Genomic DNA, 24,113 nt, shown 5'->3' with positions numbered 1-24,113 from the left:
TTCAGCCCCTACTGAGAAGGGCAAACACAAAGTGAGAACAATACCATGAAAAGCTGCAGAGTAACGGCCTCCAAGCATCCTTTGCCCATGATGAACCACAGGACAGGGGGGCTGGATGCCCTTGCACCCAGGGCAGCACACAGTGGGGGGGACATGGAGCAGTGAGTGGGAAGAAAAGGAGGAGGAAAGGAAAGGAGCCATAGCTAAGCTTTGGGGAGCACAATGGGCTGCTTAACCACTCTGGGATGAGCTGGTTGCGGGAGACAGGGGTGAGGAGCTGGCAAGACTGAGATCCTTGTGGGGAAACTGGGTTCCTGCTGCCCATGGGCCATGCCACTTGCCAGGAGTCTGATGGGAAAAAGGAAGTCAGGCATGGAGTGTGGAGCACTCACACCAAACTACAGTATCTGGACCCCCAGCCCATCACCCCAGCACTGCCTCTGGCCTGGTGTTTTGGGGCAAGGTGGCACCCAAATTTCCCTGGGGAAGAATACATGGGAGTGGCTTTTGCACAGGAGTAATACGGAAAGGACATCAGGGAACTGGGATAAGCATCTAAGCAATGGAAATGTGATGGGACTCATCTGCCTGGGCTTCAGGAAAAATGCGGTATCATGCCCTGGGGAAAGCTCCTGCCTGAACTGATGAGTGTAGGAAGGATCCTGAATGAGGATCTCACGAAACAGGAGCTGAGCATGTGCAAGAGGGGGGTGGTGGCACCCTGGGAGTTACTGCTGGTGGTTCTTGTTGTCAAGCCACCTCAGGTACCCTGCAAAGCAGAGGGGCCTGCAGATGAAATGGCTGGGAAATGGCTCACATCTCTGACAAGAACCATCTGATATCATGGGATGGCACCACAACTATAGAATGGTTTGGGTTGGAAGGAACCTTAATGATCACCTAGTTCTACCTCCTTGCTGTGGGCAGGGGCACCTTCCACTACACCAGGTTGCTCAAAGCCCCGTCCAACCCAGCCTTGAACCCTGTCAGGGATGGGGCAGCCACAACTTTAGCAACCTGTTCCAGTGCCCCAGCACACTCACAGTAAAGACCTTCTTCCTTATATCCGATCTATATCTGCCCCATTTCAGTTTAAAACAGTTGCCTCTTGTCTTATCCCTACGTGCTCTCTTAAAAAGTCCCTTTCCAGATTTCTTGTTGGCCCCCTTTAGGCACTGAAGCTGCTCTAAGGTCTCCTTGGAGCCTTCTATTCTCGGGGCTGAACAAGCCCACCTCTCTCAGCCTGTCTCCACAGGAGAGGTGCTCCAGCCCTTGGTGCCTGGTGCCCGGGCGGTGAAAGGGCCGGAACTGCGGCTCAGCCCGGAGGAGCACCCACCGGCTCCGGCCCCCGCGGCTTAGTCCCGCTCCCGCCGGCAGACTGCACGCCGGCCCGGCCCCTCGGCTCCCGCGGCCGCGCAGCTCCCCCTGCCGGCGGGATAGGCTTCCGCACCGCCGCCCTCAGAGGGTCCTCAGGCCTGCGGACAGGCGGGTGTGCTCGTCGGGAACAGGGGCTCGGCCTGACGGCGGGCTGCCGCGGGACACGTGGGGCTGGCAGCAACCTCACGTCCGTCAGACGATCAGCTCCAGCACCACTGGCACCGAGCCGAAGTCCGTGATACCCGCAGCTCTGCAGTGGTCGTGGCCTTCAGTACACCCCGCACAGGGTGTGCGGGCGTGGGAAGGCCAAGAGGTGGCTGGATGACCTTTGAGAGATGCCATAGAATCATCTAGGTTGGAAAATACCTGTAAGATCATCAAGTCCAACCTTTACCCTAAGACTGCCAAGTCCACCACTAAACCTTGTCAGTGAGGGCATCTACACGACTTCTGAACACTTCCAGGGATGGTGATTCCACCACTTCCCTTGGCAGCCTTTCAGTGAAGAAATTTTTCCCAGTATCAGACCTAAACCTCCCCTGGTGAAGCTTGAGGCTGTTGTCTCTTGTGACTTGGGAGAAGATCAGCCACCTCCTGGCTCCATCCTCCTTTCAGGTAGCTGTTGAGAGCAATAATGTCCCCCTTGAGCCTTCACTTATCCAGACTAAATAACCCCAGTTCCCTCAGCCATTCCTCACCACACTTGTGCTCCAGACCCTTTACCAGCTTTGTTGCCCTTTTCTGGACCCACTCCAGATACCTCAGTATCTCTCTTGTAGTGAGGGGTCCAGAACTGACCACAGGATTCGAGGTGCAGCCTCACCAGTGCAAGTACAGGGGGATGATCACTGCCCTGGCCCTGCTGGCCACGCTATTGCTGATACAGGCCAGGAGGCTGCTGGGCTTCTTCCCTTGTGGTTTTGTGTCCCTTGCATTGTCCAAGCTAGTCCACATTACCAGAAGGACACCCAGGTGGATGGACGTGGCCACAGGTACAACAATTGCTCTTTGGGTTTGGGAGCACCCTTCTGACACATAGCAACATGGGCTGTGCCTGTCACATGCCCACTGCTCCTGTCCTTGCCCAGGAGATGCCACTGTAATGCAGCAGCCTGAAAGGTGTCCCTGGGTCACATGGCAATATTTGTACCTCTGCTAAGGGAGGGTTGGCGAGGACACACGGTAAGAGTCAGGAATATCAAATAGCCTGTCTCCTACAGGTACCAGGAGTAGTTTTCAGCCCAGGGCTGTGCAGAGATGGGAGCCTTTTCCATTCAACACTCTCAGGTTGTGACTTATGGGACAGAGGCCTTAACTGCTTTAAACCCTCTACTTTAACTTCATTGGGTCTTAAACTAACCAAGTCCTCTGAAAAGAAATCTCCCAAACTGAGTGGCAAACCTCTTGGTACTGACTGGAATGCAGAAGGAGGCTGTTTGGAAGATATACAGGAGACTAGGCAAAAACCCATCTGGGCACTGCTGGGACTTGCATACTGCCTGCATAAGCCTTGGCTAGAGTACCTGAGCATTAAATTGATGCTTGGTTTCAAAGGGCACCTTATATTTCTCTTGCAAGCCAGCTGTTTTCACAGCAGGAAGTTTTACTGCAGTGTGGCCGTTTGCCAGAGAAGGGCCATGCAAGCACAACCAGTGCTGCTGGAAGGTGTGTGGCTGGTGGAGATGAGTGCACAGGCTCCCCAGATGAGCAAAAAGCATGAGATGCCTGTTGCTGGATCCTCTGACACACCATGCAGAGCTCCCACTGACCACCCAAGAGGAAACTGACACTTTCAGAAGCCCAGGAATTCACTACCACATATATTCTGCAGAGAGAAATAAAGCTCCTGAAGAGAGGAGCAGGCCCAGCAAGTGCTCTGTGTCCTTCCAGCAGAGCTCGGTGAGAGGCATTGTGTTCCTCTATGCATAATGATTGGCTCCAGCTAGCAGCTGAGAAATGGGTCTGAGCCACCACCGTAGTGTCTGGGCAGAAGGAAGTACAGAGGGACAGCTGGCCAGCGGGCAGTGGAAGCCAGGCCAGACACTGCCTTTCTCCACCAGCTTTGCTTCAGGTCCTGCCCTTGCACATCCCTCCAAGCACCTCAGACAACTAGCCCTCCCAGGGCAAAAAGTTTGTCTGTAACACATCCAACATGCTTCACACTAAATAAGGCTACTGGCAGCATTCTGGGAGGTCCCCAAAACAGAATTTATGGAAAGGGAGAGGAACTCCAGGAAGAAGTATGAAACAGGGAAAGGACTAATGTTGTATAGCCCTGGAGGTTAACAGTTGGAAAAGGAGACTACAAAGATTGAAACATGCACTAGAGAAGCAGCCATGCTCAGGGAAGGCCTCCTCTCATGCTGTTGTCACGTTTAGGTCAAGCTCATCTTCTCCCCACCACTGCTTCAGGGCTCCTGGCTCAAGTGTGCACCTGTACCAGACACTGAAAGCTTCTTTCATTTGCAGTTTGCATCTAAGTAGCCTCATCCACACTAGTAATGGGTAGGACACCGCCTGAGAAAAGACTGGATGCACCACTGCTCCTCTGAGACAACCCTTCGTGGATGCTGAGATATGGTCTGCTTGGTCTAGATCAAGGTACCTTCTCACTGCCTCCATATCTAAGAGTCAGGAACACAGCAATCGTGTCAGGGCTTGGTTATTTGTATGGGGATGTTAACTTTTCAGTCCCAGCACCTGAAACATACCTGGCTGATTATCTTCTCAACCTCCACACCCCTGTGCTCAACTCTGGCTGAAGTCCAGGAGAACCTTTAGGAGGTCTCCCAGCACATCAGTTAGGGGCAAGGCTTGGACCCAGCAGAGACCCAAAGGAACTGTCCTCCACCTTCTTCCATGAAGGGATCACCACCACAAGGACATTGTGATAGCTCCCCCATCTCTATCTCCTCAAAGGAGTTCAAGCTGCTGTGTTCAGACTTCAAACAAGGACCAGGTAAGGATGAGATGGTGCCCCTGTTTCACACCTCTGCCTTTCCAGCTGGCAAACCATGCCCTGCAGGCCTTCTTTGGTGCAGCACTGAGCTACTTCTTGCTTGACAATGGACAGAGCTTTCGCCAAGGTTCCCAACTTCCCCATGGTGAATTCCCCTGGCCCATAGCTGCTACTACAGAGAACCACCAGAAAGGGATCAGCTCCACCATCCCACTCAGCCAGGAATGCACTTGGCCTGGTCAGACCTGGCATATGCTGCCACAGTGCCACGCTCTGGCCAGAGCCCACCATGGCCTCACCTGGAGAGAGCACAGGAGGACAACATACATAAAGGTAACATTTACTGAGAGATACAGAACTGAATATTATGAAGGACATACATGGATGGAGAGGGTAGCGACACCACTGCAGAGGGCAGCTTGGAGCTCCTTCCCAGCATGCTGGGAAAGAAACCAGATGCTACCAGACAAGTAACACAATGGAGATAACTGTGGCATATGCATTTGTAACAAACGGACCATCGTAACATACATTTCTATGGGATCACATCTAGTGATTATATAAATCCATATAGAGATCGCTGTATAAAAACTTTGTAAAAAATACTTTAAAAAAGTGTAAAAATGTGCATTCAAAAGCACGGCCGACATGGACAGCTGGGCTGTAAACATTATACTGAGTGTGCTTGCGGGGGGCGCCTGCGCCACCGAGCCCCGACAGGCCTGCCCACCACATGGGGCTGCATCAAGTGTTTGTGGTTCTTGGGTGCGGGATTCCCTCCGGAGCATGTGCCAGGAGCAGCAGCAGCCGCTGGGCAGAGAGCTGGTGGGAACCACGCAGCCCTCTCCCCATGGGGCATGTGGTCGTCGCTGGACGTGCTGCGGCATTGTGGGCCCCGAGGGCCGTGAGCAGGCTGAAGGGCCATGATGAGGTATCACAGGGAGGTTGCCCTCACCGGCGCCACTAGCCCTGCTCCTTGGTTCAGCCTCAACAGTACATAGTTGAAGGTTCCTGATCTTCTCTGTCCCCGTATTTGTTTGGTCCATAGTTCCCAAGGAAGCCCACTGGGCACTGGCTGCACCAGGCCTGGGTGCACAGTTCTTCATACAGTACATACATTAGAAACCCTGGAATACCCTGCGCCACTGTCTCCTCCTCCTGGCCCAGTGCCACCTTCACTTCTTCTCTAGCTGCTCCAGCAGTGGGTTGGCTTCGCTATCAGGCGTCTTGATGCTGTCTGTCCGCACGATGCAGGTGGGACGGTGCCGGTTCAGCATCAGGATCAGCTGCTGCCTTTCCTGTTTCAGCTCTTCTATCTGTGCCTTCAGCTCAGCATTCATGAGCTCCAGACGCTCAGACTCCTAGCAGGACAGAAACACAACCGTATGTGACTTTACTTCAACAGGACAAGACAGAAGGAGAAACAATTTGTCCAACAAGCCATCTCTGCTCAGTGCTGTCCTTCAGCCCGTGCAGCACACAAGCAGCCTCAGGACCTGCAAAGGCACAGGTCCTGCAGGCAGTTCATCCCCGCTGCCTTGCATTACCAGTGTTACCACAAAAAAACACAGAGCCATCTCCTAGGACAGGTCTCTGCTGCACCACAGCAAAAACGCTGCCTGGGTGCTTTCCATGGTCTGGAAGAGGGCTGGGAAACAAACCCTCATTTAAGTTTTTACTCCCCATCTGCAAGGATTTGCCCTTGTGAAGTGGGTCCTTGTCCTCCAGTGTGTCATTTGCCCATGTCCTACCACCCCTTGCAGAAAAGCAGCGAGGTGCTGCAAGAGTTTTGCTGCCTTGGGGTCACAGGTGAGATGACATTTGGCCTCTTAACGGGGAAACCTTCAGGAACTTGGGTAGGTCAGCCCCTATCCTGTGCCACACTCTCATGGGTGTTCCTCCTAATGCAGGGACACTATCAGCCCTCCTTTAGCCCTCTGAAGGTAGGCCCCAGAGCCCACCTTTAGCCCCATCCATCCCTGGTACCATGGGCACAGACAGGGATGCTTGTAAGCTCTGCCTAGCCACCACATTCACAGCCTTGTGGAAAGGGGGTCACTGGGCTGGTATTTTGCCAGTAAGGGCACAGGAGCAAAAGGGGGTAGTTCAGGAGGGAGTGCTGCCCACAGCTAGGGCACCTTTCTAAGGAAGTGCTCCTGCCAAGGTCCCTGCTGTGCCCTGGCAGAGGTCAGGGCACCCACCCGCTGCAGGAACTCCGTCCTCTCCTTCTTCTTGTTACGACATCGTGCTGCTGCTACTTTGTTTTTCTCCCGGCGCCTTTTCCTCCTCTCCTCTTCCTCATCCAGCTGCAATAAGACAGAGAAGCCCAGGTCAGAGCCGGCATGTGTGGGGCAGGTCAAGAGGCAGGGACGAGCACTAGCAGCCCCATCAGGCAGGACAAGAAGAGGGCTGGCAGCCATGTGTGCCAGTGGCCACCAGTGATGTGGACTAATCCTCACCAGCAACCAAGCATGCTGCTGCCATGGCCTTTAACTCCACCAGTGTGGTACCCACAGCTGGCAGGGACATACAACTCTTTGCAGGGCTGCTCCCTCGCTGAGAGATGGGGGAGACAAGGGGAACACAGCCCCAACCCACAAAGACGAGCACAGTTCATCACACAGACATCTACAGGTACAGCTTTGTGAGCACAGTCATTCGAAGCATCACGCACAGAGCCCAGGGTGAGAGGCAGAGAAACCTGCAAGGTCCCCCAGCAGGGCCTGGCTGCTGTTTCCCCCTTCCAGTCCATGGGACTGTCTGCTGCAGCTTCAGCACTGGCTGTCAGGGGACCACCACAGTGACAGGTCCTGCATCCCCTGTAAAGAGGCAGGACACGGCAGTACCTGCGCTGTTCACCATGACTCAGCTGCTCTGTGATGTCTAATTCAAACCCCAAGCCCTATGGGTTAGAAACCCATAATCAAAGTATTTAGGGATATTTACTACAAAGCTTGAGGAAATGGCCTATGGCATGCTTACATCTGAGAACCCAAACCAGTTTCTTCAAGAAATATCTGAAGTGCTGGAATATCTTGCAAAGTCGGTATCCAGCTTATGCTTTGTAGCATGGCTAAAGAAGTAAAGGTCCCCAGTGTCTTCAAGCTCATGTGTCTTCAAGCTTTGACCTGGGACTCTGAAATTTGAGATACCGGACAACTGCCTCATGCCTATCAACAAATACCTGACAGAACAAATCCTTTCAAATGCAGCGGCAGAAACATTTGCTTTATGAGCACTTCTACAGCCTATTTGCACCTTCTCCAAGTGCAGGTCCAGTCAGAAAAGGCATGTCCTTCCCCTAGTACCTTCCCAAGTCAGTGTGGCTGAAGGACACATCTGCCAGACGAGCCTCTTGCAGCACACACCATCTGAACAGCCTTGCTGCTCTAGAGCTGGGCTGAGTCACCTCAAATGAAAGGTCACAGGTTTCCGAGGTCACAGAGCATGGTGGGGGTAGGGGGCCACCAAATCACCCCACATGTAGGTACACTGGTGGTATCTGCAGGAAACAAATGCTGTATGTGCCATCATCCACAGCAGACTGTGCACACTGCTAATATCCACAAGAGTCCAAAGCCCACTGATCAAAACATGTCAATGTGATGTGCAAGGTCAGGATAAGACATTGACTCAGCACAGTTAAGGTGAAGGGGTACATGAAGGAAGTTGCATGTCCAATATGCAGCATGTATAGAATGCTTTAGAAAAATGATGTCCAGGCTTCCTAGCACTAGTAGCTTTTGCATTTTCTCTACCTTACTTCCCAAACATTATTCCAAAGTTGCTACAAAGTCAGCACAACCCATTCATAGACTTCAATAATGCCTGATTCCCAAGGCAGTGCCATGGGGCATCACACACCATGCTTGATGGTGCATGGGAAAGCCAGGATGGGAGCTGCACTGATGCCTCCAAGTCCAGCTACAAGTGACCAGCTCTCACTGCACCCATGTAACTCAGACATGACAGGCATTAGCACAAGTGACCAGGAAAGCTCTAACTCCATGCTCTGCTGCCTTTTCCTCCTGGCAGGACCAGGATACCCCATAGCAAAGGCATAAGCAGCTCTTAGAAAATTACCATGAAGAGTTTGAGAGGAGGCGGACATCAGGGTAGCCACCATTCCCCTCCACTCATCTACCCCTTGGATAGCTTCTTGGCCTTTTAGTTCAAGGCTTATTAGCAGGGTGCAGAGAGAGGACATGTGCTCAGAACTCCAAAGCTCAATACACGAAGCCCAAACTTTCTTGCAAAGTACCGCTGGGGTTGTAAAACAGGAACTGGAAGAGCCAACAGCAACTGCCCAGGCCCCACAGTATCTCTGAGAACACTTCCATGCCCAGTTGCTCCATTCAGTAAGAATCAAAGTGACCTTTCGCTGCCCCTTCAGCTTCCCCTCCACCCCACAGAGGGCCCAGCAAAGGGCCATGTCCTTTACACTGGGTACAGATGCTCAAGGAGGGTAGCTCAGCACAGACAGTGGCAGCTTGAGCTCTTGGCTCTGTTTCTGACCATAGCTCCTATAACTTCAAGCAGTTTTCCCCCTCTTTGCTTCTGTTTGATTTCAGTTCAAAAACATTAGATGACCCTGGTGCTGGGGGTTAGGACTCTACTGTATGTGAGACAGTGATGGTGTATCACCCCACAGCATGTTTCAGTAGCTGATCTCCAGGGGAGCCCTGCGGGTCTGGGGTTGACCCAGACTTGCTTCAGTCAGCAGCACCAGGAACCAAGTTGATCACCAGCCTGAGGAGCCCGGCAGCACTTGTCAACAGCTGCCCCAAGAGAAAGGCAGCCTGCGCAATGGGGATGCCCATCACCCTGCGAGGTGGGTTTTGTGTGCAGTCCCAGGGACAAACAACTCAGTGCCAGAAGGTGCTGGTCCCCCCAGCACAGCAGAGGAAGCTGCCCGTGCCCCAGCTTGCAGGCGCTGCACAGAGCATGACATGCTGGTACCCAGAGTCCGCTGGCTCTGGCTAGAGGAAAGCAGCCGCAGGCTGCATTGCAAAATCATGCGTGGGCAGCTTCTTGGCTGCTCATGGGATAAGCAGCTACTGCTTCAGCTCCCGAAGGCTTTCACTGCAAAGCCTGTGCCAGAGGCAGCTCCATTTGCTGTTCTCAGCTCCACAAGATATGCAGGGGAGGAACTGGCTGCAGGGACAGTGGCTACGTGGGGGCTGTCAGTGGATTTTCCCCTATCTTCACCCCACATGCCCTGTCCCTGCTGCACAGAGGCCAATGAGACTACATCCCATGAATCTTGAGATTCAGAGCAGCCCTGCGGAGAAGGACTTGGGGGTGCTGGTTGATGAGAAAATGAACATGGGCCGGCAGTGTGCGCTTGCTGCCCAGAAAGCCAACCATATCCTGGGCTGCATCAAAAGGAGCGTGACCAGCAGGTCAAAGGAGGTGATCCTGCCCCTCTGCTCTGCTCTTGTGAGACCTCACCTGGAGTATTGTGTGCAGTTCTGGTGTCCTGAACATAAAAAGGACATGGAACTGTTGGAACAAGTCCAGAGAAGGGCTACGATGATGATCAGGGGACTGGAGCACCTCCCGTATGAAGACAGGCTGAGGAAGTTGGGGCTGTTCAGCCTGGAGAAGAGAAGGCTGCGTGGAGACCTCATAGCAGCCTTCCAGTATCTGAAGGGGGGGTACAGGGATGCTGGGGAGGGACTCTTCATTAGGGACTGTAGTGACAGGACAAGAGGTAACGGGTTAAAACTTAAACAGGGGAAGTCTAGGTTGGATATAAGAAGGAAATTCTTTCCTGTTAGGGTGGTGAGGCACTGGAATAGGTTGCCCAGGGAGGTTGTGAATGCTCCATCCCTGGCAGTGTTCAAGACCAGGCTGGACGAGGCCTTGGGTGATATGATTTAGCGTAAGGTGTCCCTGCCCACGGCAGGGGGGTTGGAACTTGATCTTAAGGTCCTTTCCAACCCTAACTATTCTATGATTCTATGATTCTATGCCTACGGAACAAAAGCAGCTGTTATAGGGCCAGCTCAGAGGTGCCTGAGACACCCAAGAAAGGAGCTGTGACTGGGAAAACAGCACAATTACATACTTCCTCTTTCTTCCCCAAGCCATGAAGCAAGATGGGCACTGAACCGCATTTGCTGTAGGATACCCAGGCTGAGAGCTTGGGACAGCGTTTGGCTTCAGTTGCCGACCCATGAGTGCTTTGCCATAGAGAGACCAAAGCCACTAGCATACCCCAGGCCCTTCCGATGCCTTCCCACAGCATCTTTGCCTCAGCTCTTGACATTGCAGAACTGCTCAATCCTTCTCCAGGTGATCTCCATGGGAAGCTGCACAAGCTGATTGGACACCCCCTTGGGCACAAAGCACCTATGCAAGGCTAGCAGATGGACTCCAGCTTACTAGCTCTCCCTGGAGGTGTCCACTGCAAGGGGCTGGAGGTAAGGAACAGGCACCCTCCCCACAGGTGGGCCCGGGTGCTGCTGAGCTTTTGCCATGAATGTTAGGTCAAATCACGTGTCAGCACCATTTAGAGATCAGGCTGCTCCCTGGACCTGATGTTTTACCCCCTTCAGCTCACAGCTCATCACAGTTTTTCACATCATCTATCACTGCCTCACAGACTTCTCTAGAGGATGCACATCGCTGCATCCTCACATGGCATCACCTGAGGTATCCACAGCAGCAAATGCACTGTTCAGAAGAGTTGTTTATCAGACCTGACAGCAGCCACTACCCTCATCACCACGGGGTCTCTGAACTGATGGGTTCCCAGCTCTGCCTGCAAGCAGTACAAGGTGCAAACATTCACCACCAGTACAGTAAGGGTCAAGGAGTCAAGGACTGGACAACCAACACATGAGACAACCACACAAGGATAATGCTGTGCAAGTGTCTCCCAAGTCCCTGTAGCCTGATTCTGACATGCCAGCCTGTGGTACCAAGCAGAAGCTGCCACCTGCCCCATCCCAGGAGGAGAGCAGCAGGGCAGGATTACTGCTGCTGCTCAACAGCACTCACACACACACCTTGTCCTCACAGAAAAGGCAACGCCAACACCAGCAGCACCAAGGGCTTGAGGTGGGATGAAAGCATCATGCAAATGATGCTTTCATCAAATGATGAGACCTCACTTGGTGTATGGCGTACAGTTCTGGTGTCCTCAACATAAAAAGGACATGGAACTGTTGGAACAAGTCCAGAGGAGAGCCACGAGGATGATCAGGGGACTGGAGCACCTCCCGTATAAAGACAGGCTGAGGAAGTTGGGGCTGTTCAGCCTGAAGAAGAGAAGGCTGCGTGGAGACCTCATAGCAGCCTTCCAATATCTGAAGGGGGCCTACAGGGATGATGGGGAGGGACTCTTCTTTAGGGACTGTAGTGATAGGACAAGGGGTAACAGGTTAAAACTTAAACAGGGGAAGTTTAGATTGGATATAAGGAAGAAATTCTTTACTGTTAGGGTGGTGAGGCACTGGAATGGGTTGCCCGGGGAAGTTGTGAATGCTCCATCCCTGGCGGTGCTCAAGTCCTGGTTGGACAGAGCCTTGGGTGACATGGTTTAGTGTGAGGTGTCCCTGCCCATGGCAGGGGGGTTGGAAGTAGATGATCTTAAGATCCTTTCCAACCCTGTTATATCATTCTATGATTCTAAATCTTCTGACAGGCTGCATGGCTTCTCCTTTGGGTGTGCGCCCCAACTTAGGACCATGCCAGCTGCACCAGGCTCCACAAGCAGGCTTTTTGTTCAGCTGGTTGCCAATAGCTGCATGGGACCAGACAGGTCTGGGACACTGAGACCACCACTCCCAGCCCATGCAGCAGGGACACAGATTCAGGCACAGGGAAGAGGCAGTTCATGGAGCAGCCACCAACACATGTGCACATCACCAAACAGGCAGCACAACATGCTTATAAAACACACTGCTGGCCACCCTGGCAGGAAAGCACCCTGTGCTTGGGGCACAGGCAGGAGAGAAAGCCAGGCAGGTGAAGGCAATGGCCCCTCAGGGTCATCTGCAGCCAGCAGCCCCAAGATTTACCTCACTTTTCACAGGCTGGGGTCTCTTTCCAAGCTTCACCTCCAGGAAGTGGAGTGGTGAGATCATGGCCCCGATGTTGCGGATGTCAGCGCACTTCAGCTCCTCAGCAGTCAGGGCTGTGCCAGGCAGTCCTGTCAAGGGGCCGAGCCCAGGCAGCGCACCAGCCGTCAGGGACGGGTCAGGGATCTGCCCTGGCATCATAGCAGGGGAAACAGCTCTGTAGGCTGGAGGGAGAGTGAGACATGGCCTGTTACAACCCAGCTACAGGACCTCACAATGCATAACAAATCAAATTTATTTTGCAGTCCCATCACCCAAAAAACCCAGCCACCCCTTCCTAGTGATAGCAAAGGCAAGGACTAAGCAAAACCCGTGTGACAGAAACCAAACTACATGAATCCTGCTAGGAAGGATACACTACTGGTGCATACATCAGGAAGGGAAAAGATCTGAGTGGTAAAGCACCAGAAGCAGGAGCTGGCTACAGCAGTGGTCCCATGGGCTGTTTTTTGTACACCTTTCTCTGGAGTGCAGAAGACCAAGGTTTGCTCTTGAGTTCCACTTAATGCGTAGGTTATCAGGACAGGAAGAAAATGGCACAAAGAGGACCATAATATGCCTTAGGCTGGGTTTCTTCTGGACAGGCTCAGACCACTGGTCAGGGGTGGGACAGAGCACACAGGTACCAGGGATAAAACCGCAAGAGGGAAACCTGCCACAGAACAAACATCTCCCAGCACAGACATGAGAAAGCAAAGACTGAAGGGGAGGAGAAACGGAGCAAGGTACAAAAGACTCCTTCTATCAGGAAAGAAAAAAAATGCAGTGCCAGCAAGAATAGGATCAGGACAAACCTTGGCAAAGTCACTCATAGGCAGAAGAAAGGGAGTGACCAGAAACGTGAAAAACAAGTGGTTAAGAGATAAAGAAATAAAATTTTAGCTAAAATGGGAAGCCTATAAAGCTGGAACTGTTTTACCAGAAAAAAAACAAAGGGAGCAGGTGGGTGGTTGCTACAGCCCAAGTACATCCCTACCTGTCTAAATGGCCTGGGACACTCACAAGTGACCCAGTTACTTCCATTTACACAACAACCATTTTTCCCCCTACTCAACTCAATCTGTCCCAGTGCTTGTGCACTGCTCTCCTTGTTCTGCCCAGACAGGCCAGTCCCAGCACCTTCCAGGAGCCTCCAGGCATTCACCCCATCCTGCCCCTGTGCCAGGAGGCACCCAGTCAGCAGACAGGGACCAGTGATGTCTGGAGTGAGAAACAGGCCAATGAAGGGAATCCAAAATCTCACTGAGCGGCTTCTCATGGAAGAGGGGTCCACAAAGGACCATCAGTCACACTAGTCTGCACAAACGCCTGGAAGCTCTGAGAGCACAGACTGCCAGAGTGAGGATGTGCATTAAGCAGGGGATAACATACCCTTGCCCTCCTCTTTCCAAACCATCCACTCTCAGCTGCTGAGAGACCAGGTAACAGGCAATGCAGACATTTGGTCCAGGCAGGGGAGCTGTGCTAAGCTGAGGCACACACACACATTGTCAAGCCAACTGCCACAGTTGCTCAGCACTTCCCATCCTGGGGTGACAAGTTGATGTCAGTATCAGGCTGAAAACTTGAGTAAAGCTGCATGCAAGATAGGACTGCTGGGTCACAGAGTTACAGAACAGTTGAGGTGGGGAGGGACCTGGTCCAACCCTCCTGCTCAAGCAGGGTCAGTGGGAGGAGGTCAAACAGGGTTAATCACGGTAAGCAGGGAAGTTAAGGATTTCTTGGTGTTGGCACATCTCTACCCAGGAGATCATTTGGTATGTTTGCTAATGCGAAGGAAGAGCAGATGAGCTGCAGAAGGGAAGGAAAGCCAATCACACAGGTTAGTCAAGCGTAGAAAGGCTTATGCAAGCCCCACAGCGTCCAGCATGGGTGCTGTGCAAGCCCTTACTGGCATGACAGACAAGAGGATTTGCATCAAAGAGCACCTACAGGTTGCAATGTGCTGTGAGCTGTCATATGCTCTAATCTGCCACTGAAGAGGTCCAGGTGTCAGTGCAAGATGTCCATCCCCAACTTGAGCAGCTTGGGCTTAAGTCTCCCTTCTGCAAATACCATGTATGAGCTGCTACGGCACACACTGATTTGGGGCCCTGGCCCACCCTTTCACAGGCTTTGGGCTGGGAACTGACTGACTTGAGCCCTGCTCTGGATGCCTAAATCCATTCCGGACTTAGGGACCTGGTTTTCATTTGCTGTCTTCTATCCCAACATGCAGCTGACAGCACTCAGGCCCTGGGCTGGACAGTCCAAGCCCTCAGCTACACAAAGTTCAAGTCACTCCAATTTGTGAAACAATGAAGGAGGAGAAATCTGTTCTCCATACTGTGGGACTGCCTGCATCCCTGAGCCTGGGGCAGTTTCCCATGGACAACTGGCTACAGAATTGAGAAAACATTATGTTTTCTCTGGTCCACCTTTTCCCTCCGCCTCTTTTATCTGGTAGCTTACTATGCCCTGAAATAGCATCCATACCAGCATGACATCAGGTGCAGGTCAGAGTGAAGGAGTTGGCCCAGTACCTAACATGCTCTAAAAATTAATCCTGGATGTAGGGACTGCACTGCCAAAGCCCACATCACACCTGCATCAGTGTAAACTCAATCTAAAGCTGTTCAAACCACAGCACCGGGAGTCACCTGGAAGAACATGAACCCGAACATTAAGATGAGCTGAGAAGTATGTGGGAAGGGGGCCAGTGACTTCTGCAAGATGTATCTTGCTTAGGGGGTAAGGAAGCTCTGGAGCACTTAAGGACTGCCAAGAGTCAAGCTGAGATAGACCTCAGAGAGGCACATAAAACCATTCCCAGCAGGACTATAACCATGGGGAAAAGAATAGAAAGAGGAGATGCTGTCCCTCTCTGCAGAGCAGGGGTGCAGTGATAGATCATCCCACCCAGCCTGCAGTGCCCCTCAGCCCCAGGCACTGTCACTCCCTGCTAGTCAGAGCCTCCTTTTGCCTCTCCCTCCTGTAAGAGAGGCTTTCCTGTCATCCAAAGTCTCAGGTACTTTCACCTTCTTTTCTGGTTAATGCTAGAGGTAAAAAGTTGTACTTTGATCATGTCAAAAAGCCAGTGAATGTAATTCTATTTAATACTTCAGTCTTTTTCCTGAGGCCACTACCCTGAAAGACATTGACATGCCTGCCTATAGCTCTAGCATATTTCTACCACATTTGCATGGTAGAAGAGAAATAACACTGAAGTTCAAGATGTGAGTTCGACCCTTAAGTTTCTGTTTTTCAACAGCCACATCTTGCTGGATGGGGTGAATAAGGCTGGTGCCTTGCCAAGTCCTAATTCCTTTCTGGATATTGCAGTGCAGTGTTTGTTATTTCTAAGGCACATGAACCAACTCAACTCTGTATTCCTTCACTTTCTAACAGTGCTTTAGCTGGGATTCTTACTAGATTTTTTCTTTTCAGAACTGGTTATTAACGCAGTCTTTTATTCCACATTGCCAGGCAGCCTTTCAACGTCTCCTTACATGAGTTAAGAAAAGTATCTTCAGTAAAACCTAGCTTGTGGTGTCCTGCAGCTGAGCCACACAATTCCTGCATTGTATCAGCTATGCTTTTTCACATAATGAAGCTAACAGCAAAGCAAAGCAGGAAGGAGAAAGAGAATGTGCAGCCATATATATGACACTGGGATCTGCGTGACACCATCTGCTTGAGTTTACATTCACCGTAGCTGTGCCTTCTGCACTGATGCTATTCATCATTTCGTGCCATGACATCAAGATGCTCCAGAGCGAATTAGAAGACAGAGAAGGCTTTCTTAAAACTTCAGCTCAGTAATGAGCAGCTTGTGTCATTCAGTGCTCTCTTCAGCAACTATCCTTGCAGCAAAGGTCTGGTCAGCACGTGATTTCATGGGTCAAAATTCAGTTTGTATTTCTTCAGCTTTGCCTCTACACTCCCCTTGTTCTGGTTAACATGCTGTAACACAAGACTTGACCTCTTGCCAATATGTCTGTAAACTCCCTAATTATTACAGTCACTTTTGCATCCTTGCTTTGTTCTTGTTGTGGTATTGGTCAGCTCAGTTATTTTATCAACTGTCTCATCCACACAAAGCTGACAACAGTTCAGCTTTCTCTGCTCACCTTTGCTTTGCTGCATCTTTCCCAGCAGCAGCATTTCGGTGCTTTGTCCCCCACTTACATCCTTATGGTCAACAGTCTGCTACGCTGGTTGATTTAATATTTCTTAAAGACAGCGCCCGTTACTCAGCTTTTCTCCTATTGCCAGGGTCTGTTATCTTCTGGAGCCAACAACAAACTGAGAAGCAGCTTTACCAAGTTGTTACTGTCCCATACACTTGCTCAGCTTCCTCAGTGACACTGTCCCTGTGTATCACAGAATCCTCCTATTCTTTCTCCTGCAGTTCTAATCTTCATCTGCCAGAGTTTTGGGGTGTTTTGGTTTGGTTTCCCTCCCCTCACTGATCTTGCTGCTGCTTTTTCTGGGGACTCTTTTTTTTGGGTGGGGGGAGGGGGAGTGAGTGGGGTTGAGAGGAGGGGTGTTTGGGTTTTTTTTTGGTTGGGTTTTTTTTTTGTTTTAAGGAGCTGATGTTTGCATAACAGTTATGGCATAAATCTAACATGCGTAGGCATAATCCACGCAATCCTGTGTCCCTGGGGGCTTGTACTCCAGTTGCTAACCTATATTCACACCCCTCCTGACTCCTCTTCAGTGCTATTCTTACCCACAGACTAAAACAGGCACAGGAATGCCTACTCGTGTTGAAATTTTACGTTCATTTCCCTGTGCAGAAACTGCCTTAGTTTGCATCCACTGTTCCCCCTTGACCATTCTATTCATCCTCACTTATCCAGAGGTGCTGTTTGCTTCTTTATAAATCCAATGCAGATGCTCCTGCTGCACTGACAGCAGAGAGGACCACAATATCCCAAAGCAGGCTCCAACAGTCACATTTCAATTTAAATTGCCATTACTGCCTTATCTCTGTTGTCAGCTTCCTTGGCAAGAATCAGGGCTGTTTGCAACCTTATTTTCAGTCTTGCTGTCTATAAATCTTCCAACAGAAGCTATTTTACATGGTCTGACATCTGCAATGGTTGATCCAAGTGCTCTTCCAATGCTCAGAGAGCTAGTCTAGCACCTAATATTGCCAGCTAGCAGATTCTGACACTCTGTAAATACCACCATGTTTCTATCTTGCCCACGTTAAGCTCTGCACTAACATGGTCCTACCAGCCCTTCTCTGTGCTTGCCTGTTGTGCTGTCACTCAAGGCTCAACTGGGGTGCCTGCCATTACTTCTCAGCTGCCATTCATCAGAGCACTGCCAAAATCTGCGAGCCACCATACAAACTATCTTTGATCTCTTCATTAGCATGTTAGCACTTAACATACTGTTGCCATTTGTATGTACTGTCTTGGAGCACCTAAGTCACAGCAACTGGCCTTTCATCTGCTCCTGGCCAACACACAGTAACTCTGCTGTAGAGATCAGAAGTAGTGCTACTTGAAAAGCAACTTACAGTTCCTTAGATTTTACTGAGGCTTTATTGTAAGTTTTTATTTTTTTAGCTCCTGGCTATCAAGTTTGCTCAGCCTGTATGTCATACATTGCATCTTTCTAGTTCCTTCTGTTGGCAGAAGGATGATTTGCATGAAAACCCTTTCCTGACATGCCCAACTTCTCATGTCCGAAGAATGTAACTTCCCTAACAAAGACAGGGCAGTTGGCTATCACTTCTTCTCTGAAGCACAGAGCCACTGCTTTTTTTCCATCTGGACTCTTCTGGCTGGGGAGGCTACATGGTGCTGGGGGTCACTGGAGCCTACAGACCTTCTTCAACTTCAAGCTTCACCCCCCAGTGAATGCCAAGTTAAGCACAATGAAGTTGAAGGCAGAAAGCCACTACCCCATATTCTCAGTGCCGCAAGTATCTAGCCAAGCAATTACAGGTTTTTGCTGTTGTCTAAAATGCAATACTCTTCCACACAACTGCTGTCTGGTCTAGATGCATCTGATGCATACAGTTTTGTTATAACTTACAGCAGGTCGCCCTGTCTCCTGTTTGGCTGCTTCTGGTCTGCATTGTCAAAAGCAGTGACTTGCAGTGACTTGCAGTGCCAACACCAAAGACCACACTGATCAGTATCAAAGTTACTTGCCAACCACCAGAGCACAGCTGCAGCCAAGCCCTTTGGTTGTAAGCAGTCTTTTCAGATATCCATGCAGTAGTGCTAGCAAACATGGACTTTAACAACTGCCACTGTACATTCATTCATTCACCTGCTGAAGCTGTGATGCCAAGGAACCCATCACCTGTAGTGTACTGAAAAGCTGCAGTGACACCCCCTGGGATAAAACTGTGCATGCCCTCTCTTTACCAGGGACTTAACTTTAGTGTTTTATGGCATCAGAGAGATTCCCCTCTATTTAAAGACCAGTTTAAGGCACAGTCACGGCATGGCTTACCAAGTGCAGTGAGCTGCAGCATGTCACCTCAGTATGCTAGACACCATCGTACCTCACCACCTCCACACTCCATTTCCATCCCAAGAGGGAAAGACAGCTCCTGCAATCAGTCCCAGGGTGTGCAAGGCCAAAGAAGCATCTGCGCCCTTCCCAGACACCCCCAGATGCTGCCCTTTGTCCCACAGGCAACCCCACGTGGTGGGAGAAGAGCTGCAAGGTTTGTGAACACCAGACATGTAATGTCCCATCCCAAACTCCCAAGCTCCAGTGAGTGGGCTTCAGGACCAAATGCTAAAGAGAGGAAGGAGCTGTGAAGGACAGTTCCTTATGAAATGGAAGTCTAAACCGATTTCATGAGTGGGAGCAGTCTGGCTCAGTCCTGTACATCTAGTTTCACGCAGATGGCAGGAGGAATGTGCAAGTCATTTACAGACAGAAGGCTATGAAAAGCTTTCTGAAAACAGGAACACAGAGCATCTTGCTGCCTCCCTCCTCTTATCCATCAGGGAGGCACAAAGCTCCCTACACTGTACCCACAGGGCAGACAGCCTCTCCTCAGCAGAAGTGCAGTTTTGCAGCCTCCCATAGCTGATTCCTACCATCAGGCCCCATACCTGCCCGTCTGATGCTTTGACTCCTTATCCCCATTACAAGGAAAGGTAATACTGGTCCTCCGGTCCTCAGCTTTAGAAGTAATGCCCCTCTTTCCATTAGCAAAGCAGTCACCTCACAGACCTCCTTTTCCCCTGAATGTTTTCCTCCATACCTAGTGCAAAGCTCTAGATCAGCATTACACTGCCCCCACCACTGCAATGCAGCGACTGACTTGAAAGCAACCTGTGACAGCAGGGTTTTGTGCAGCACCCAGCATGGCAAGGCTCCTCTACTGCAACAGTTAATTGCAATAGCTGCAAAATATTGCAATTAATTATCACAGTATTGTTATTAGAGACTGCAATTAATTACTTGTGGCAGACATTTAATAATGCTGCACCACACACCGGACGGCGGTACAGAGCAGGAAGGTAAAAGCTTCTGTTTCTACCTGAAGCAGCTCAAAAGGGATTTGAGGACGAAGGACTATCCTGATCTTGAGCTAGGCTGCAGCTCAGACACTGAAGTTAGTGATGGAGTTGTTGAAATCCCTCAGGACCTTCCATGACCACACATGGTCATGGCTGGAATCTTCTTCAAGAAGATGTGAGAGCACAGAGCTCTGCCCTCAGGGGCCAAGGATGGCCTCAGAGATGAGAGTCTCCCCCTTACAAACACCTCAAAATCATGCCCCAGATGCCAGGGTCATCCACAAAGACCATACAAAGACCAGCTCTGGCTAGTCTGCAACAGCCCTGCTCAGCTGAGAGGCTCAGACGGACCTTCAGCTCCCTGGCAGCATGTTAAAATAGCAGTGGTCGGGCTGATACTCTGAACAGTCCAGTCAATCAAGAAATCCATGCAAACAGCCATAGACAGATGTCACCAGGTTTGCTGTGCCCTCTGCTTGCAGCAGGACACATGAATGTCACTGCAGGACACATGCAGGCTGGCAAGGGGTCCATGCCACACACCATGGCTCTGTCTCCCTCGCTCTTGGAGCCAACTCCACCAGAAACAGCCCACTGCGGTGAAAAGAGCCTCTCAACAGCTTCACACACAAGGCACTGCATGCTGTCAAGTATCTGGCCCAGGCAATGCAGCTGAAGCAGCAAACACGAGCATGGGAAAGGAGTCCATAGAGCTCACACTGTGCTGCCCATGCTTCCTTCAGGAGCTTAGTTGGACACACTGCTCAGACAGAGAGGACAGGAGCAGGCAAGAGGCGTGAGGAAGCATCTACTCTTCCTTGACAAGGACTGCAGCACAGAAACCTCTGCATCCTGTAAGGAGGGAAACGCTCAACACTCAGCCATGAAGAGGAAGGAGAAGCATCCATTGATACCTCAGAGAGGAGACAGCAACCTGCATGTTAACCCTCAGCAGGTCTTGTTAATCCCCCAGACCCCAGGAGCCTGGGACAAGCAATTGCCACTTAACACAAGGATGGTTTGGATGGTGCTCCCCCTCCCACACACTCATCCCCCACACGGGCAGGTTTTTGCTGGATTAAATGAGAAGGAGTACTAAGAATCTGAACTCCAGTGACTGGCATTCCCAGATGTCCCCATACAAGAACTCACCAGCGAATTCCCAGTGTAGACACTGAAAACTGCCTGCAAGTTTTCTCTAAACTAGCTAAAAAGTCCTGGTGTAAGCTGCAGAAGCATTTGTTCTGCTGAGCTCTTGGAGTCCAAACACACACATACACGCACACACACAGTTTGGCAGTGGTTGTGTTCCAGGGCTGGTAATGCAAGCCATGGAGCAGGCTGCCAAGACAAGCAAGAGAACGAGCCAGGCCCCGTTTCATTGGCCACCATACGCTGCATATGGCCCTGGAACCAGCCAGCACTGTGTTCTCACCCTCCTTGAAGGCATAGGAGACCCTGTGTTTTCAAATACACCTCCACAGGGCCTTCATTAAAGGAAAATGGAAACATAATGTGGCTCTTGCTCTTCTGGTATTTCTCCCTTTCCCCCAATTTGCTCTCAAACCTATTTCCCTCCCATGGAAAAAGAAAAGTGCCTCCTGGAGCAGACCTTGCAAAAGAATGCAACTTCCATTCAACTCCATGCCTGACTGCTAAAGCGGACTTGGGACCGAGCGCCTCTCCTTCCCGGGGCCCCGCAGGTAGGAGGGAGGCCAGCAACGCCGCCCTCCACGCACCACGGCACGACTCAGGGGGGAGGCAGCCCAGGCCCCCCACCTGCGCCCCACACGACAGGTGAAGCGGGGACAAGGAGGGCACCTGGCGAGGCCGCTGCCACCGCCCCTGCGGCAGGCCCAAGCGGGACAGCGGCCCGGCACCCCCCGGGGGCAGTTCCGACCCAGCGCGTAGCTGTCTGTGGGGACAGCCGCGCCGCTCCGGGCCGCCTGTGCGGCTCTGGCCGCTGCCGCGGAGCGCCCGCCCGCGGGTAGCCGGATCCCGTGGCCGCCCGGAGGGCAGCACCCTGCCCGCCGCCGCGGAGTGCCAGGCTGCTCCTCCGGGCAACCCCAGCCGCCTCTCCCGCCCTGCCGCAGTCCCGGCCCGCCCGGCGCTCTCCCCTTCGCCCGCGCCCGCACCCACCGTACAGAGGGACCGGGCTGCCGGGGTGCCCGCGGGGCCCGGCCGCACGCAGGGGCAGGGCGCGGGCTTGAGGCTCAGCCCCACCGCCTCCGCCGCCCGGCTGCGCGGCGCTGCCCCGACCCCCGGGCCCCGCCGGGTGCCGATGTCGATGTCGGTGCCGGCTGCCGCCGGGGCGCCTCGGGCCGCCGCCGCCCCCCGCCGCCCCGGTGCGCGCCTCCCGCGGGCTGTGGCAGGCGGCGGGGTGGGTTGCATCAGCCCCGGTTATATAGCGGCCCCTGGGCTGCGGGGAGGGGTCGGGAATGCGGAACCGGCCGGGCTGCCAGCGCCACACGTCAGGGAGGGCGGGGGAGCGGGGCCGCGGGGCGGGGAGCGCCGCACAAGGGTGGGACCAGCCGGGGGACCGGCACCCCGGCATCCCTCACCCCGCAGCCCAGCATCCCGCAGCCCTCACTTCGGGACTCCACACCCGCCACTCCTTGGTACCCCTGTGCCCTCGAGCACCCCACGGCACTCCCGGTGCCCTCTGGCCCCTCTGCACCACGGCGCTCCGGCAACTCGCACCCCCTGACCGCGTGTGCTCCACCTCGCTGTCAGCCTTCCAGCCCCGCAACCCGTCCCGGTGCCGCCGCAGTCACGCCCGGCCCAGTCCGCAGGGACAGGCTCTGTGCGGAGACTCTGCTTCTCAGTCCTGTGCCTGGGAACAAGAAGGCCAGGGTCCAGAGAGAGTGGCCGTGCTCCCCAGCACTAACCCTGCCTCCCCAGGGCAGCAAAAACACGGGGGCAGGAAGGCCTGAAGGGCAACTCCGAAGCCCCGTGTGAAGCGAGCTCCTTCCCATCTCATCATACCCCAGCCCGGCTGGCTCATGCCCCACACGATGCTGTCTCTCCTGTACACGGGTCAAGGGCTGTCATCCCCAGCTCCACCAGCATTTAGACTATGATGGAGAGGAGCCAAAAGGAAGCAGAGGGGTTCAAGGCTCCCCTGCCCAGCTGCTTTGGTGTTCTTCCTTTATCATCACTGGGACGCCCCCGGAGGGACACCCCAGGAGGCGCACTGCCCTAGGCGCAGGCACACTTACGGTGTCCTGTGCTCTAGCACCATGATGTCAGGTGGAGATGGAGGAGCAGGTGGCAGGCTGGAGCCTTCCTAATAACTTATTTGCATGGATTTGAACTGTCTCCTTCCTCTTTGTCTCTAACATTGGCCTCTTTTCACCTGCATGTGCCGAACTGTTCCAGGAAACAAAGCTCTGCACAGCCGCAGGGCCTCACTGCGTACTACTACACAGGTACTAGATGCCCTAGGGCTGTTGCTCCTAAAGCACTGCAGGACGGAGATGCTGCTTTGGAAAGAAAATATACTAGAGTGGCCAGCAAAACTTCCGGGCTGAGCAGCACTACTCAGCTCCCTTTGCCTGAGCCTGTGCCCAGGGAAATGGGGAAAGATACAAGACATGTCTCCCAAAGAGGGTGAACCACAGCGAGGAGTCACAACCAGCAAATTCCTCTGAGACCTTTGTGTCCCTGGGCTCTGTGGACAGGTCATTACAGACAAGAGGAGTCTGTCATGGAGCTGAGCAACACTGTGATCTCTTTGACTGACCCTCCTCACCCACCCAGCTGCACAGAGGCACCATTTACCCTACCCTGTTCTCCTTCTGGCTTATCAGTCAGGGTGTCTTTTCCACATTCATCAATTTAATTTCTTTTCACCATGGAGGATTTATCATCTGCAAGGTCTCACCACCAGCACTTCCAGCCTTGTCCTCTTCATCTGTGCCTCAGCAAGAGAAAGAAAATTCAGTTGGAGTGCTGGAACAGGGGACCAGGAATGCTGCATTTAATATAGGATAAACTTTGCCCAAGCTGTCCTACGGAAATAGGTAACCTGATTCGGCATGACACTGCATATGCACCCTCATTCCTACTCTCATAGAATCATAGAATGTTTTAGGTTGGAAGGGACCTTAAAGATCATCGCATTCCAACCCCATGCCAGGGGCAGGGGCACCTTCCACAAGACCAGGTTGCTCAAAGCCTCATGCTATTGTTCTATTAACTTTTTGTTTT

General features: G+C 52.3%; 1 protein-coding gene across 2 annotated transcripts; it reads right to left on the bottom strand.

Moving 5' to 3' along the window:
* Nucleotides 1-4,660: 4,660 nt before the first annotated feature.
* On the bottom strand, nt 4,661-22,190 carry JDP2 (Jun dimerization protein 2). 2 transcript variants are annotated; one of them, XM_061463621.1, is made up of 4 exons: nt 22,044-22,190; nt 12,364-12,587; nt 6,538-6,642; nt 4,661-5,697 (listed from the first exon to the last, which is right to left on the bottom strand). In XM_061463621.1, exons 2-4 carry the CDS (start codon nt 12,562-12,564, stop codon nt 5,512-5,514), a joined length of 492 nt encoding a protein of 163 aa, XP_061319605.1. In that variant the 5' UTR covers nt 12,565-12,587; nt 22,044-22,190; the 3' UTR covers nt 4,661-5,511. The 2 variants fall into 2 exon arrangements, with proteins under 2 accessions (XP_061319605.1, XP_061319604.1); XM_061463620.1 differs by lacking the exon at nt 22,044-22,190 and adding an exon at nt 16,113-16,877.
* Between the last annotated feature and the right edge of the window lie 1,923 nt (nt 22,191-24,113).

This window comes from Pezoporus flaviventris, unplaced genomic scaffold (assembly GCF_033815535.1).
Source record: "Pezoporus flaviventris isolate CSIRO_AGI_PZ_B2104156 unplaced genomic scaffold, CSIRO_AGI_Pfla_v1 ptg000036l, whole genome shotgun sequence".
NCBI classification, from domain to species: domain Eukaryota; kingdom Metazoa; phylum Chordata; class Aves; order Psittaciformes; family Psittacidae; genus Pezoporus; species Pezoporus flaviventris.
The sequence above is the reverse complement of the archived record's forward strand: the minus strand, read 5'-3'. Positions and strand labels throughout refer to the sequence as shown.

Coding starts and splice junctions, on each gene's coding strand:
- JDP2 (XM_061463621.1), bottom strand. CDS start 12,564: ATGATGCCAGGGCAGATCCCTGACCCGTCCCTGACGGCTGGTGCGCTG. Junction 6,643..12,363: donor CCCAGCCTGTGAAAAGTGAG/GTAAATCTTGGG, acceptor GTCTTATTGCAG/CTGGATGAGGAAGAGGAGAG. Junction 5,698..6,537: donor GGACGGAGTTCCTGCAGCGG/GTGGGTGCCCTG, acceptor CTGTCCTGCTAG/GAGTCTGAGCGTCTGGAGCT.